The sequence below is a fragment of the Hyaena hyaena genome, unplaced genomic scaffold (assembly GCF_003009895.1).
Source record: "Hyaena hyaena isolate Hyena2069 unplaced genomic scaffold, ASM300989v1 scaffold_474, whole genome shotgun sequence".
Taxonomy (NCBI): Eukaryota; Metazoa; Chordata; class Mammalia; order Carnivora; family Hyaenidae; genus Hyaena; species Hyaena hyaena.
This window is the reverse complement of record NW_024081104.1, coordinates 368,726-382,850: the sequence shown is the minus strand read 5'-3', so window position 1 is coordinate 382,850 and position 14,125 is coordinate 368,726. Positions and strand designations below refer to the sequence as shown.

Here is a 14,125-nt window from a genome sequence, read left to right as displayed (position 1 = left end):
CCCCCCACAGGTCCCCCCCCCCCGCCGCCTGCGCTCTCTCACCAGCTGGAGCTGCCTGGACAGGGCCCCCGCCTCCAGCGCCTCTGTGAGCAGTACGCGCTGGGTTTCGCTCAGCTCTGGGGAGAGACTTCAGGTAAGAGGGGGTTCTGGAAGCCCGTATCCCTGCCCCCCACCTGCCCCACCCCCAGGAGCCTCTCACCAGTCAGTGCTTGCGTGAGGTAGAGGATGGGGCGGGCGAGGTCTTTCTCCACCTCTCCAGAGGAGCGCACCAGGCACTCCACGATGGCGCCCCCCGGGACCTCGGGGGGCGTCACCTGCCCACAGCACAGGCCCTGCTCCATCTGGGGACACACCAGTGGGGCGGGTGAGCCCGACGGGCGGGCGCGGGTCCCACCCACCCGACCTGCCCCCCCAGGCTGCTCACCGCCTCCTCGAGGGTCTCTAGGGCCGGCTCTTCCCGCAGCGCCTGCGCCAGCCCTGCTAGTATCCGCCTGCACAGTTCCCTGGACAGGCCCCTCAGGCCGTCGGCGTGGACCATCACCTCCACCTGCAGCCCCTGGAAGTCCTCAGTGACTGGGATCTGGTCCTCAATGTCCCCATCTGTGGAGAGAGGGAAACCCCCAGGGCCCCAGAGAGCCCTGGTCAGGGAGGGCAGACTCCTAGGGGGCAAAGGGGAACCCCCCAAGTGTTCTAAGGGTCATCAAGAAGGTACTGACCCGACACCATGTCCATGGGTGTAGACGGGAGCTGCATCTTGAAGTAGCTGAGAGATATGTGAGACAGGAGGCCCGCGCTGCTCGCGGGCTTGCGGTCTGCTTAGGGCAGGCGGGTCAGTGCGGGGCGCGGGCCCCCCGGGTCAGGCGGGGCTGAAGCCTGCCCTGGAGCCCCGCAGTCCACCACCGCCACCCCGGCACTGGGAGCCCAGGGCGGGGAGTCGGGATGTGCCAGGCCGAGGCCGCTGTGTGTTGCCTTACAGCCTGTGTGCGCGTGCGAGCACTTGTGTACGTGTGAGTGTGTGAGTATGTATTAGCGTGCGCCGCACATGTGTGTGTGTGTGTGCACACGTGCTTGCACGTGTACACGCGTGTGTGCGCCCGTGTGCATGTGCCCACGCGCCCGGCCCTCTGGAGTGCCCCGGCTGAGCTGTGCTGCACGCAAGGCTTCAGCCGCTGGTCTGCTGCCCCGCCTGGGCGGAGGGTCCACGGTCCTCACCTTTCTCGGGCAGTGGGAAGGTCCTCTGGTTCTTGCACGGGAAGTGGTAGATCTCTGGGTGCCAGGTGGGGGGGGCAGGTCAGCCAGTGACCCCAGCCTCTCCCTCACCCCCCAGAGCCACCCTGCACAGTCGTCCCCGTGTGCCCCAAGCCCTCCCAGCACGGGGGTCCTTGGCCACCCCAGCCAGGAAGCTGTGCAGCCAGACCTCAGGCAGCCGGTGTCCCTTCCTGTGCCTCCTGCTTCTCTGCCATGGAGCCTGGGCCCCCCCAAATCACCTTGGTCCCCACTCACCCCAGTCAGGGCCAATGACCAACAAGGCTGCCTGGAATGCAAGGGTGCTGCCAGAGGGGATGGTGACTGTCTTCTTCTGGTTCACGTGGCCCTTGCCCTGGCCCTGGGGGATGGGTACGGGCTCAGGAGTGAGCTCTGCACCGTGGGGGTGCGTGGGCTGGTTGTGAGTGCTGGGGGTCTGCCTGGGGGTGCCGGGTTTGCCCAGCACACTCTGGGGCGGCAGGTGACACGTCACTCCAGACCCTTGAGTCCAAGAGAGGAGGGCTGGGGCGACAGCCCCGAGCAAAGCTCTTCACTTCTTATTGAGAATCTTATCAGTACAACTCAAGGGCGCAGGGGATGGGGCACCTGGGGGCTCAGTGGGTTAAGCCTCCGACTTCGGCTCAGGTCATGATCTCACGGTTCGTGGGTTCAAGCCCCGCGTCGGGCTCTGTGCTGACAGCTCAGAGCCTGGAGCTGCTTCAGATTCCGTATCTCCTTCTCTCCCTGACCCTCCCCTGCTCACCCTGTCTCTCTCTCTGTCTCTCTCTCTCAGAAATAAATAAAACATAAAAAACATTGAAATGTAATCTTTAAAACAACATTAAAAAAAAGGGCGCAGGGGAAAGGAACGTGTAGTTTCGAAAGCAGGAACAAAGCACGCTCATAAATTGTCGGGGGGTCAGTACGACCAGGGTAGTGACGTGCAGGCGGGGGGCCGGCGTGACGGGGGCAGTGTAGACGTCACGGGAAGGGAGGTAAGCATGTACAGAGTGGGAAAGATGCTGATCCACAGGTGGTCCGGCCGTTCTCAGCCCTGACATTTCAAAGGAGACCCGGTTTTCCTGGTCTGCTTTCCTGCTTCTCAACCAGGCGACTGACATTCCCTTCTTAGCCGGCCAGGCCCGTGGGGGCACCCGGCCCGCCTCCCCGGCCCCTGCCTACCCACGGCCACGCCACGCACCTGCATGCGTAGGACTCCGGGCAGGGTGAATTGGCCAGAGCCCTCCTGCTTCTGGGCCCGGGTGACCTCCACCTCCTCCTGCGTCTGCAGCACCTCTGTCACCACGAACAGGTCACTCCCACAGCGCTGCAGCTGCTGCAGGACCTGGTGCTCCGGCCGCCGCAGGCGCCTATGGCGGGGTGGGGGAGGTGGGGGCAGGTCTGGGAGCTCTGGGGGCGCGTCCTGCCCTCTCGGCCATGGCACCAACTCCCCTCCTGGGACGTCAGCCTTCGTGCCGGTGGGGAGCTCACGTGGCCCAGGAGCCCGGGGGCTCTGCACGTTCCCGGGCGCGGGAGCCCCGTCGTTCTTTCCCTGGGGGCCCCCAACAGTGTTTGGGGGGATGGGCCACAGTGGGGGGAGGGACCAAATCCAGGGGTGATCCGTGGACACCCGCAGAACCCTGGAGGTGCCCGTGGCCCTTGGCTCCACCCCTGCAGCCTGGCTTCTTCACAGCGGCCTGGGGCTCTGTCTGACCTCACTGGCCCTCAGGGTGCTGCCCTGTCCCCTCTGCGGGCTCCGCGTGCCCCAGGGGACTACCCCACCCTGACTGTGCTGACCCCTTGGCTGACCCCTTGGCCCGGCACAGACACCCTGTGGCTCCTGATGCCCCAAGATGGTGACCCAGGGGCTGCTTAAGGTTGGCAGCCCCTCTCCGCCCCCGCCCCCCGCTCACCTCTCTTTGCTCATGGCCTCCCAGGTGCTGGGGGGCACTCGCAGCGTGCACACGTTCATGGAGGTTCTGGTTCTGGCCAACACCGCTGCCCCGCCTGTGATCTTGCCCTGCCCCAGTGCATTCACCTCCATATCAACCTCCACCTTTCTGTCCACGTGGTCTTCGATGTGGATAGGGGTAACACGTTCCACATCTGGAGCCAGAGCAGAGCTGAGGGCCCCGTCCTAACAGCTGGCCCCTTCCCCCCCGGGCAGAGGTCGTGCTCTGTCCCTTAAAAGTGGACAGCCCGATGCCCAGAGCAGGCAGCAGGCTGGCCCGTTCACTCCCCTCCTGCCCAAGGCCCTGACTCAGTGCCAGGCAGGGTACCTGGTTCCGGGGCGTCAGGTTCCAGAATGTCCCTGATGGACAGGTTGAGACACTTGTAGCGCGGTTTCCAGAACCACGAGCTGGAGAGCTTCCTGGCCAGCAGGCAGTAGGGCTGGAAGCTGGTGGAACTCCGCAGGCTGTCCACGACGGTGAGCCCGCCTTTGGGGTCCACCTCCCGGACCACGCTCTTGGCCACGCCCTCAAAGACGGATGGCATGCTCCCGACGGGGCAGATGGCTCAGGGGTTGGGCGATCAGGGCTGGAAGAGCGGGAGGGGCGCGGGGGCAAGTCGGTACTCGGTTGCCTCCTTCGACAGGGAGCCCTTTTCCTCCCCAGGCGGTCGTGGGAGGCCCTGACAGGTGGAGAGGTCCCAGCGCGGTCCCTCCCAAGCACTGTCATCCGCTCAGACCGTCTCTCTGTGGGGAGGGTGAGCGCCTCTCGGCTGGGGCGGCATTCGCGGCCCTCAATGGGACTCAGGCCATTCACACATCTGTACTATGGCCGGAGTGCTCACGTGATGCCCGGGAGAGCCCGGGGACACTCAGTGCTGGGGAGGGGCAGGGCGGGGCAGCCCTCCGCCACCCGCAGAGGCCTCTGACGCTTCAGCCCAGCAGGGCTTGGAGCCACTCCTGAAAAGCAGCCACGAAGGAGGGCATGGCAGGGGCCTCAGGGTGAACCCCAGGCCGACGCTCCCTCTGCTGCAGCAGCTGTCTCCGTGGCCAAGGTGTTCGCAGGCAGGGGAAGAAACAGGAGCCACCAAGTTCCTGGGCACTTGGCTCAGGGCCCACAGCAGGGCCTGGCCGGAGCATCCCCAGCTCCCGCGTGCGCCTCTAGGGCTTGTTCTGGGCCCAGCGTCCAAGGCTGAGGCTTCAGGGGTCGGTGGCCAAAGCAGGCCTGACCCAGGACCCAGGAGTCCTGGGCTCCAGACAGAGGAGCCCCGGTGGGCAGGAAGTCTCCGAGCCTCAGCGACGGTCTGAACTGGCTGTAGGCCAAGGGGGGGTGACTGGAACGGCCCACCCGGAGTCAGGCCCAGGCCCAGGCTGGTGAGGGGGCTGCCTTCCCAGAGGCCTCGGGCTTCCCCAAGCTGGTCTGGGCTTGTGGGGAGTCCTGGGAGCGTGCTGGGACCAGGGGGCCTCCCCAAAGGGCCGACACCCCCCACACATAGTGTGAGCCCCCTCCCCCCGCCCCCAAGCCCAGCCAGCAGGAAGGACACGGGGTGTGGGGCACAGCTCACCTTGAGGGTCGCCGGTCGCCTCAGGCTCTGGGCCCACGACGTGCAGCAGGCCTCGCTGCGGGCTGTGCCGGGAGCGTCTGAGCGAGTCCCAGAGTCAAAAGTGAAACTGTGGCCCGGGGAGGCTGGCCGGCGCTCCCGGAAGTGGCCCAGGCAGCACACCCCGTGGGGCCCCTCTGCCCGCCCAGAGTGGGGCAAGCCAGTGGCCACGTGGCAGCCCACGGCCTCCACCTGCAGCCGGCAACACCTCTCGTGGTTTCTGTCATACAACACGGGCCATGGCAAAGGGCCCGTCAGACATTTCTCTGGGGAAGATGTGCAAACGGACAGCAAGCGCTGGAAAGCGGCTCGCATCGTTAGCCAGCAGAGGGTGCACATCGCACCGCACCGGCGACGCCGCCTCAGCCCAGGGGGACCCTGAAGAGTCCTCGAGCTGGGGACTGCGGCCGGGCTGCAGCCCCGCACGCCGCTGGGGGTGTGTGATGCAGCATCTCTCTCTCAAAAACAAACGTTAAAAGAAAAAAAAAAGGAAGGTGAGCGCAGCCGACAGAGGCAGCGGACACACATCCGGTCCGTGATCGGCGCCCGGGAGGCATCCGCGGACGGGAAGGGGGCGACCGGCTGCCCGGGGCTGGGGGCCGGAGAAGGGGCAGGGACGACTGATAGGTACGTGGGGGTGACTAGAGGTTCCGAAGTCAGCTGTGCTGATGGTTTCACAACTCTGAATGCGCCAGAGCCCGTGGAGCTTTGTATTTCAAATGGGTGGATTGTGTGCTATGTGAATTACGTCTCAGTAAGTGGTTAGAGAGGAAATCTGCAGTGCAGTAAGGACACCGAGGCCGGTCACGAGGGCACTCCTCAGTGACCTTCCTGTCCTGGGTCACATGTGAACCACAGCCAGTGCGAGGCCGTGGGAGCTCCCCCCTCCCCCACATCCTGCCTCTGGGCTCTTGCCCACACTCAGGAGCCCAGCCAGGGCCCGAGACTCACCCTGAAGGCTCTACCACATTTTTTCACTAGGTCAGCACACCAACCCCTGAGCCTCCCCTCCAGGGGTGTGGGGGGGCAGGGTCTCCCCGCGGGGAGCCTACAGGGCAGGCCCTCGGCTGCGCTGGCTGTGGGCCCCTGGGGCAGTGGGCACGTCTTCAGCTTGCTGTGGGGCTCGCAGCTCCAGTCCAGCCCCTAAAGCCCGTTTGCTGGTGTAGACAGGGTCTTCTTGCTGGTAGTGGTAGCCGGAGGCTCCAGGAGCCCGGGTAAGGCTGAGCGCGTGTGTGTTCACACGTGTGCGTATGCGTGGGTGCATGTCTCCACGTGTTCGTGCAGCGTGCCTGTGTGCTCACACGTACCTGTGTCATAACGTGCTGCTTGTGCGTGCACCCGTGGCTCTTGATGAGGGCGCACAAGGCAGGCTGAGGGCCGGGCCCAAGCTGGCCCCCGCCCCAGGTGGGACGTGGGTCACATTCCTCAGGCACTCCTGGCTGCCCAAGGGCAGAGGACAGGAGAGAAAACGAATGGTTGGGGCACATGAGTGGCTCCTTCCGTTAAGTGCTCGACTTCAGCTCAGGTCATGATCTCACGGTTCATGAGTTCAAGCCCCACATCAGAGCCTGGGGCCTGCCTCGGATTCTGTGTCTCCCTCTCTCTGCCCCTCCCCCCCCAAAAGTAAACATTAAAAAAATAAAGAACAAATGGATCACAGTCCCGCGGACCTGAGTCTCCACCAGCTTACAAATATCTTAGTAAATTACAAGAAAAAGGCCGTCTTATCAGCGGCCTCATCTCCTAAACCCTGTAGACTCAGCTTCCCAGGGCTCCAACATCGCCCTCCAGAGTGAGATGGGAACAGAGGCAGAAAGGAAATGGCAGGTGACACTAAACGTCCTCATGAGCCGCAGCCCATTGACAGATAACTTGAGGCGAGTACAGAGTGTAGTTTCTCGGGAGCAACTCCCTATTGTCCTAGAGAGCAAAGCCAAGTCCCTCTGGATGCCTCACATTTGACTTTGCTCCCCCAACTTCACAGCACACAGGGAGCCACGGTTCACAACCCCAGGGCAGCTCTCCGGTCCCCGCGCTTTCATAAAATCACCTTTTTGCACCAAAGAGGTCTTCAGGAATTCTTTCTTGGCGGTGGACTCCGCCCCCCTCCCCCCCCGTCACCCCTGAACCTCATCACCTGTAGGTGTGCATCTGTATTTGTGTCTGTCCATTTTTGTGGGTGATGTGTGTGCTTGTGTTGGGGGGCTGCGGGGCCCACGCGAGGCCCGTGGCATTGATGCTGCAGGGCTGCCCTACGCGGGGGGTCTCTCTCCTGGAGCTCAGCCTGCGTCTTCCCTGCTCCTGTGGGCAGCCCCCTCCGCCCCCCGCCGCCGCGCTGGGGCAGAGGACCCAGGCAGGCCCGTCCTCAGGCCAGAGGGGCAGTGCGTGGGCCACACAGCCCTGGGCAACCTTCTGCTCAGGGCAGTACAGCACTCAGGAGGGGTGGGGCGCGGCGGGGTGTGGCTGGGCTCAGCGGGCAGGGCTGCCACATTAGGGCCAGACTTTCAGCTCTTTAGCGATAACCAAAGCAAGAGGCTGATGCCAGGCCCAGTGCCATGACCCCGGTCATGACTCTTCATGGAGGACAGAGGTCGGCCTGAGAGGGTGGGGGCGAGCCTGCTGGGGACGGAATGTGGGAAGGGAGGGAGGGATGGCCCGCAGCCTGTCCCCTCCCTGACTCCTACTCTGGAGGAAAGGGGTGGCCGCCAGGACATTCTGAGGGCCAGGGACTCTGGGGCGCCATATGTCTTTCTCAAGCCCCCTCTATGTCACATTAGGGAAGTAAGGCTGCCCTGGCCAAGGTGTGCGCAGGCCCTGGGGTCCGAGGCTAAGGTGGACAGTGTGTCCCTGGTGGCAAGCAGTGACCAGACCGGGAGCCGGGGAGGCCACTTGTGGCTGGGTGGCCGATAAGGTGCAAGAAAGGTGGAGCTCGCTCACTGGGACCAGGGGAAAACGGCTGGCGAAGAGGTGGCCATGCAAACCCTGCCCTGGGGGTACCGCGTCCTGGGGGTGTCCCGCCCTGGGGGTACTGTGCCTTGGAGGTGCCCTGCCCTAGGGGTGCCCTGGAGTGCCTGGCCCCTGGCGAAGACGTGGCAGGTCGCTAAGATCCCAGAGACAACCCTGAGGGATGGTTGGAGGTGGAGGGAGCGGGAGCCCGGGCTTGGGGAGGGAGTCCCGAGGCAGCTGCGTTGCAGGCAGGGGCGGGTGGGGGTGGGGTGGCCGGCAGGCTCCATGGGGCAGGGGCGAGGGGTGCCAGGTTTGGTGCGCCACCAGGCTGTCCCCTGCTGCTGACCTTCCGGGGACACTCGGGCGTCGACGCCTCCGAAGCCCAGCTCCCCCTCCTCCCACCAGCACCCCTTCTGCCGGGTGCAGTGGCTGTGCCCCGCCCTCGCCCTCGGGGCCACCGGGAGCCCTGGCCTGGAAGAGTAGCCACGATCAGGGAGGGTTCGGGACCCACCCGGCAGGGCCCGGAGAGCGCTAAACGCTGCAGGGAAGTCCCAACAGTCCCAGCCGTGGGGGCACTGAGTCCCCCGCGGGGCAGCCCTCCTGGCCACCCGGTCGCTAGCTGTGGACGCGGGGGCGCGTCTGCAACGGCCTGGGGTCCACAGCGGCTGCGCCCTTTCGGAGTCCGCTGCTGCCGAGCTTTCTGCCTGCTGGCATCGGGGTCACAGAACCGGCTCCCCGCACTGGGCCTCTGTGGGAGGAAGCACCCCCCCCTTGCTCTTGCTTTTTGTGTTTTGAGCCCCGCCGCCCCCCTGGGCCCTGGCTGGGAGGAGCACCGCTGGAATGGGCGCTGGGGGGGGGGGGCTGGAGGGCTGTCCGGAGAGGCTCCTCCGTCCCGGCCCCTGACGGCCTCGTGGAAACGCCCCGCCGTCCAGGGAGCAGCAGGCCAAACACTCTTCTCCCGGAAGGATCTAGCTCAGAGAGTCTGAGGGTCATGGTTTGCAGCGAGGGCTTGTGCTGCCGTGTGCGGCCGAGGGCCACAGGGCCTTGAAGGCAGCTGTCTTTGAGAGCTTCCTGGTGGCAGCCGTTCTGACCTCAGTGGCTGGGAACACGCGTGTGAGGTTAAGGCCGGCTTGCGACGGCCAACGTCTGCCCCCACTCAAGTGTTCTGCTCGGCACCGACCGAAGCACCTTGTTGATTGGAATCGGCAGCGACTAATTCTGGCCCGATCTGCTGATTGCACCTTGTGAAGGAACTTGAAGGAACTTCTCTTGTGGTTATGGGCGCAGACGTTGTGCTTCCTGAGGATCCGGTTTTTCTCAATACTTCCCCTTAAGCAATTAACAGGCTATTGACCCCTGCTCATAAAGCACTGACCTTTGCCTTTGCTATGCTAAAAGCGTTATCTCCTGGGGCATGGGGCGCCTGGGTGGCTCCGTGGGTTGAGCTTCCAACTTCGTCGGCTCAGGTCATGATCTCACGGTTCGGTTTGTGGGTTCGAGCCCAGCGTCAGGCTCTGTGCTCACAGCCAGCTCAGAGCCTGGAGCCTGTTTCGGATTCTGTGTCTTCCGCTCTCTCTCTCTCTCTCTCTGACCCCTCCCCCCCCTTCATGCTGTCTCTCTCTCTCAGAAAAAATAAAAAAATAAAGCATTACCTTGTTTGTATTGAGTGCTAAAGATACCCTCCTTCCCCAAACACTTATGCATATCAATGTTCTGGAAAATTTTTACTGATCAAAGAATTTATCATCAGAATGACACTTCTGTGCTGTTCCCCATACACTGACCCAGTCAGCACGGAGATGCCTGCCTGGTGATCAGAAAGACTCTCGGGGCTCTCTCACTGTCTCTCACCGACACCGTCCATCCTTCAGGGGCCCCTGGGCCGGCTGGAGCGGGTCTCCGGCAGCTTCCCGCTCCCTTCCCTCTGGGATGGAAGGCTTGGGGGCACCCATGGGGGAGCCTCCCAGCCTGCCAACCACCTCTTCCCACCTGAGGGCCCCGTGAGTCACGTCACCTGACTCCCACCTGCCTGCCGATCTGGAGGGAAGGAGGAGGCACAAGCGGGGGGGGGGGGTGGGGAGGGGGCCCCCAGAGCGGTGGAGGTGCGGGTGGGGTTGGTGGAAGGTGGAGGCTGCTGATGCAGGGCAGACCTGACATGTTGTGCATATTCCCTGATAAAAGTGCATTTGCTGTGGATACGTGGTAGCCCCTCTACCCCCCTAGCTCGCTCTCCAGGTTTGAGCTTGAGCCCCGCATCCGGCACTGCGCGTGCTTCCTATCCTCTCCCTCCTCTTTCTCTCCACCTCTCCCCTACTTGCTCTCTCTCTCTTTCTCTCTCTCTCTCAAAATAAATAAACTTTTTGGGCCCCTTGGTGGCTCAGTATGTTAAGCGCCCGACTTCGGCTCGGGTCATGATCTCACGATCTGTGGGTTCGAGCCCCGCATCCGGCTCTGTGCTGACAGCTCGGACGGAGCCTGGAGCCTGTTTCAGATCCTGTGTCTCCCTCTCTCTCTGCCCCTCCCCCACTCGCATTCTGCTCACACTTGCTCTCTCCCTCAAAAGGTAATAAACATTAAAAAAAATTAGGGGCGCCTGGGTGTCTCAGTTGGTTAAGCGTCCAACTTCGGCTCAGGTCATGAGTTCACGGTTCGTGGGTTCGAGCCCCATGTCAGGCTCTGTGCTGACAGCCAGCTCAGAGCCTGGAGCCTGTTTCGGATTCTGTGTCTCCCTCTCTCTCTCTCTGACCGTCTGCTGCTCACACTTTCTCTCAGAAATAAATAAAACATTAAAAAATTTAAAAATAATTTTTAAATTGAAGTCCCTAGCCCCTTTGGAGAGGTGGTGCTCCTGGCCGGGCGTAGCCTTCCGAGCTGTGTCCACGGCGGGCGAGGAGGAAGAAGCCTGCCTGGGCCGAGGCACAGAGGAAACTGCCTAAGAGGAGGGCGGGGAGCCGGCTGTGGGAGGAGTGGAGGAGCCCAGGGGCAGGGGGTTGGGGGGAGGAGGCAGCCTTGTGCGGAAAGATGGAGAAGCCCTTCCCAACGGACTTCCAGCAACCGGGACGTCTGACTCCCGAAGCTGGCTTGTTAGCTGGATGTGCGTCCCGGAAATCCTCCGCTGCCGCAGCCCCGCAGCCCCGCAGCCCTGCAGCCCTGTGGGACAGGAGAGAGGCCGCAGGGGTGTGGGTGTGGCGGGTCAGCTAGAGGAATGCGAGTCAGGAGGGACGGGCACCGAGCAGCCAGGCCGGGAGGGGTGGGGGTGGGGAGGGAGCGGCAGCCCTGCCAGGCCTGGGACCGGAGGGGACTCACCTGGAAGAACGGAAGGGACACTGAAGATGGTTGTCATGGAAACGGGATGTGCTACCGTTTTACGACGGGGGGGGGGGCCTGGGAGGCGGGAAGGGCTATAAACGAGCTAAATACTCTTGTCGGTCTTCAGAGAGAACGCGCGGCCTGTTGCATTTGAGGGGAATTCCTAAAAAAGTACCCGAGGTCTCTGTGCACACATTGCAGATCGCCCTTCAGAGGCGCTGCCCGCGTCCAGGGCAAGTAGTGCCCCCCCCCCCCGCCGCCACCCCGGCCAAGACCGAAGGCAGATTGTTTTCATTTTTGCCAGTTCGATGGGTGTCAACCAGTTTTATTATTATTATTATTATTTTTGCTGTTTATTTACTTTTGAAAGAGAGACAGATGGAGCGCGAGCGGAGGCAGGGCAGAGGGAGAGAGACACAGAATCGGAAGCAGGCTCCAGGCTCCGAGCTGTCAGCACAGAGCACGGCTCAACTTGCGAGCCACGAACCACGAGGTCATGACCTGAGCCAAGTCGGAGGCTTAACCCCCAGGCAGCCCAGGCAGCAACAAGCTTTGTAACTGTCGTGGTCAGTTTTCGTAAGTTAACTGTGACAGCACTCACATCCCACTGACAGCTCTCCAAACCCTGTACCTCGCGGCAGGAGGCGGGGCTGTCCTGTCCGCACCCCGGGACAGAGCCGGGGAGCAGCCACCCGGCCCGCAGCAGGCTCAGCGCTCGACCCACAAACCTGTCCGTTTGCGCTGTGTAAGGAATCACCCCACGCCCTCGGGGTGTAGACAGTATCTGCCGACTTGCCCGTAAGTGCGTCAGCTGCCCTACATTGCGCCGTTTAGGCTGGACGCAGCTGGACTGATCGTCCCTGCTCCATGTGCTGTCACCTGGGCTCACGACTTTGCCATTAGCTGGCAACTCCCCCTCCCACGTGTTTGGCTGACGGTCAGGGGCACTGACCAGACACGTGCTGTCCATCCTGCATCAGGCTGGCCCTGACTCACTCACGGGGTGATGGCTGTCGGATTCGCCAGAGAAGCAACCAGGGCAAGAGTCCGAGCGTGCTTGCTAGGCTCCCTCACGGGGGGTTCCGTCTCCCGCAATCCCCGAGAACCCCCTTCCCTGCCCTCGGAGCTTTGCCAAGGCCTCAGGACTTTACACCCGCCCCGGCACGTAAGTTGCCCTGAGCCGGTCCCCATGGCGCCTCTGGCTGCCTTGTGGGAGAGGGAGACACGGAAGCTCCAGTTAAGAGTTCGGCAAGGATGGTGGCGGTGGGAGCAGAGGAGGGGAAGACAGCGTGGACGGGACTGGGTGGCATTGGAAAGGGACCAGAAAAGGTACAGGAAGCAAAGATGGTTCCAGATAGATTCTACCTCTCCTCAAAGACATCTGGGTTGGGAGGGACTCCCGGCTGGGGCTCTGCCGTGAGTCCTGCAGCCTGAGTGCGGAGGCGGCCGGTGCCTCCTGGCGCCTGTGGCTGCGCGTGACGGGGGATGGCACCCATGCCCGGAGGGGCTTCAGGTGCCAACCTGGGAGGCGGGAGGCAGGCTCTCACCCGAAGCAGACGTGGCGCTTGTGAGTCCCTCGCGTCATCACTGGCATACGTTTTACTTCCACACACAGGGTAAACCCACCATACGTTGTTTTAATGAAACGCTTCACAAATTGCCTGCCATCTGTGTGCGGGGGTTACTCCACTCCTCCCCGCACTCACTGCGATTTCAGTTGTGAGCACCAGGGAGCACCCGAGACACGTTATTTATTATTATTCATATTTTTATCATAACTTCTTTTAATACTTTTTTTAATGTTTATTTTTGAGACACAGAGTGCGAGCAGGGGAGGGGCACAGGGAGAGTGAGATGAAGAATCCGGAGCAGGCTCCAGGTTCGAGGCTATCCGCATAGTGCTGGACGCAGGGCTTGAATCCACGAACCAGGAGATCATGATCCAACCGAGGCCAGATGCTTAACCAACTGAGCCACCCAGGTGCCCCTCCAACTACTTCTTTTAAAGGAAATAAGAAGTGAGAATTACAATTTACTAATAAATCTTCCATTTCCTGTCCTCTTTCTTCACATAGACGTTTCCAGGTCGTATCATTTCCTTTCAGCCCGAAGACCTTCCTGTAACACTTGCTATTGTGCAGGCCGTTGGCAAATACATTCTGTCCATTTCATCGTGGTATAAAAAAACTATACAAGCCGTCGCAACTATTTCTAACTGTCCAATTCAGTGGCATCAAGTACACTCACAGTATTGTGCAGCCATCAGTTCTTTCCAAAACTTTTTCATCATTCCCAACAGAAACCCTGTGCCCAGAGTTTTGACTCTCCGTTCTTCCTTCCCACGGCCCTTGGTCGCCTCTAACCTACTTTCTGTCTCTAAAAACTTGCCTAGTCTACATACTTCACATAAGTGGAGTCATAACGATAGTTGACCCTTTGTGACCGGTTTATTTTACTTAGCAAAGCGTTTTGGAGGTGGGCCGTGTCTAGCACGGATCAGTGGGTGGCACATCCCTCTCCGAGGCCGGATCACAGTCCACGGTGAGGACAGACCACGCTGTCCCTCCGTTCGTCCCCAGGTTCATCCCCACGCTGCCCGCTGCAAACAGCGCTTCGCGGAGCGGCGTGTGGGTGCTCGCGTCCACCCCGTCGGCACGCAGGGTGGGACTGCCGGCTCTGACGGGCAACAAAAGTTGGCCTTTTTTTTTTTTTTAATATTTTTATTTATTTCTAGGAGAGAGAGAGAGAGAGAGAGACAGCGTGAGCAGGGGAGGGTCAGAGAGAGAGGGAGTCACAGACTGAAACGGGCTCCAGGCTCTGAGCTGGCAGTCAGCACAGAGCCCGACGCGGGGCTCGAACCCACGAACCGCGAGATCTTGACCTTAGCGAAAGTCTGACGCTTAACCGACTAAGCCACCCGGGTGCCCCAAAAGTTGGCCTTTTTGAGGGACGTCCAGGTTGCTCTCCCCAGCAGCTGCACCCCTTTGCACCCCCCTGCAGCGAACAGCGTTTGGACGCGTTTTGCACTTGTCCCCGCTGAGAAGCCGAAGTCCTCCACGTTTTCAGAGCTTCCCCA

General features: G+C 61.8%; 1 protein-coding gene across 1 annotated transcript in view; it reads right to left on the bottom strand.

The window, feature by feature from the left end:
* The window catches only part of GSDMD (gasdermin D), a 6,058-nt gene extending 964 nt beyond the window's left edge, over window positions 1-5,094 (bottom strand). The window contains exons 1-10 of the mRNA XM_039254209.1: window positions 4,759-5,094; window positions 3,525-3,783; window positions 3,159-3,351; window positions 2,447-2,615; window positions 1,504-1,606; window positions 1,213-1,266; window positions 717-812; window positions 425-600; window positions 200-341; window positions 43-116 (exon numbers count right to left, since the gene is read on the bottom strand). Of these exons, the coding sequence (XP_039110140.1) occupies window positions 43-116; window positions 200-341; window positions 425-600; window positions 717-812; window positions 1,213-1,266; window positions 1,504-1,606; window positions 2,447-2,615; window positions 3,159-3,351; window positions 3,525-3,741 (1,224 nt within the window). The 5' untranslated portion in view covers window positions 3,742-3,783; window positions 4,759-5,094. The remainder of the gene's footprint in view (window positions 1-42; window positions 117-199; window positions 342-424; window positions 601-716; window positions 813-1,212; window positions 1,267-1,503; window positions 1,607-2,446; window positions 2,616-3,158; window positions 3,352-3,524; window positions 3,784-4,758) is intronic.
* Window positions 5,095-14,125: the final 9,031 nt, after the last annotated feature.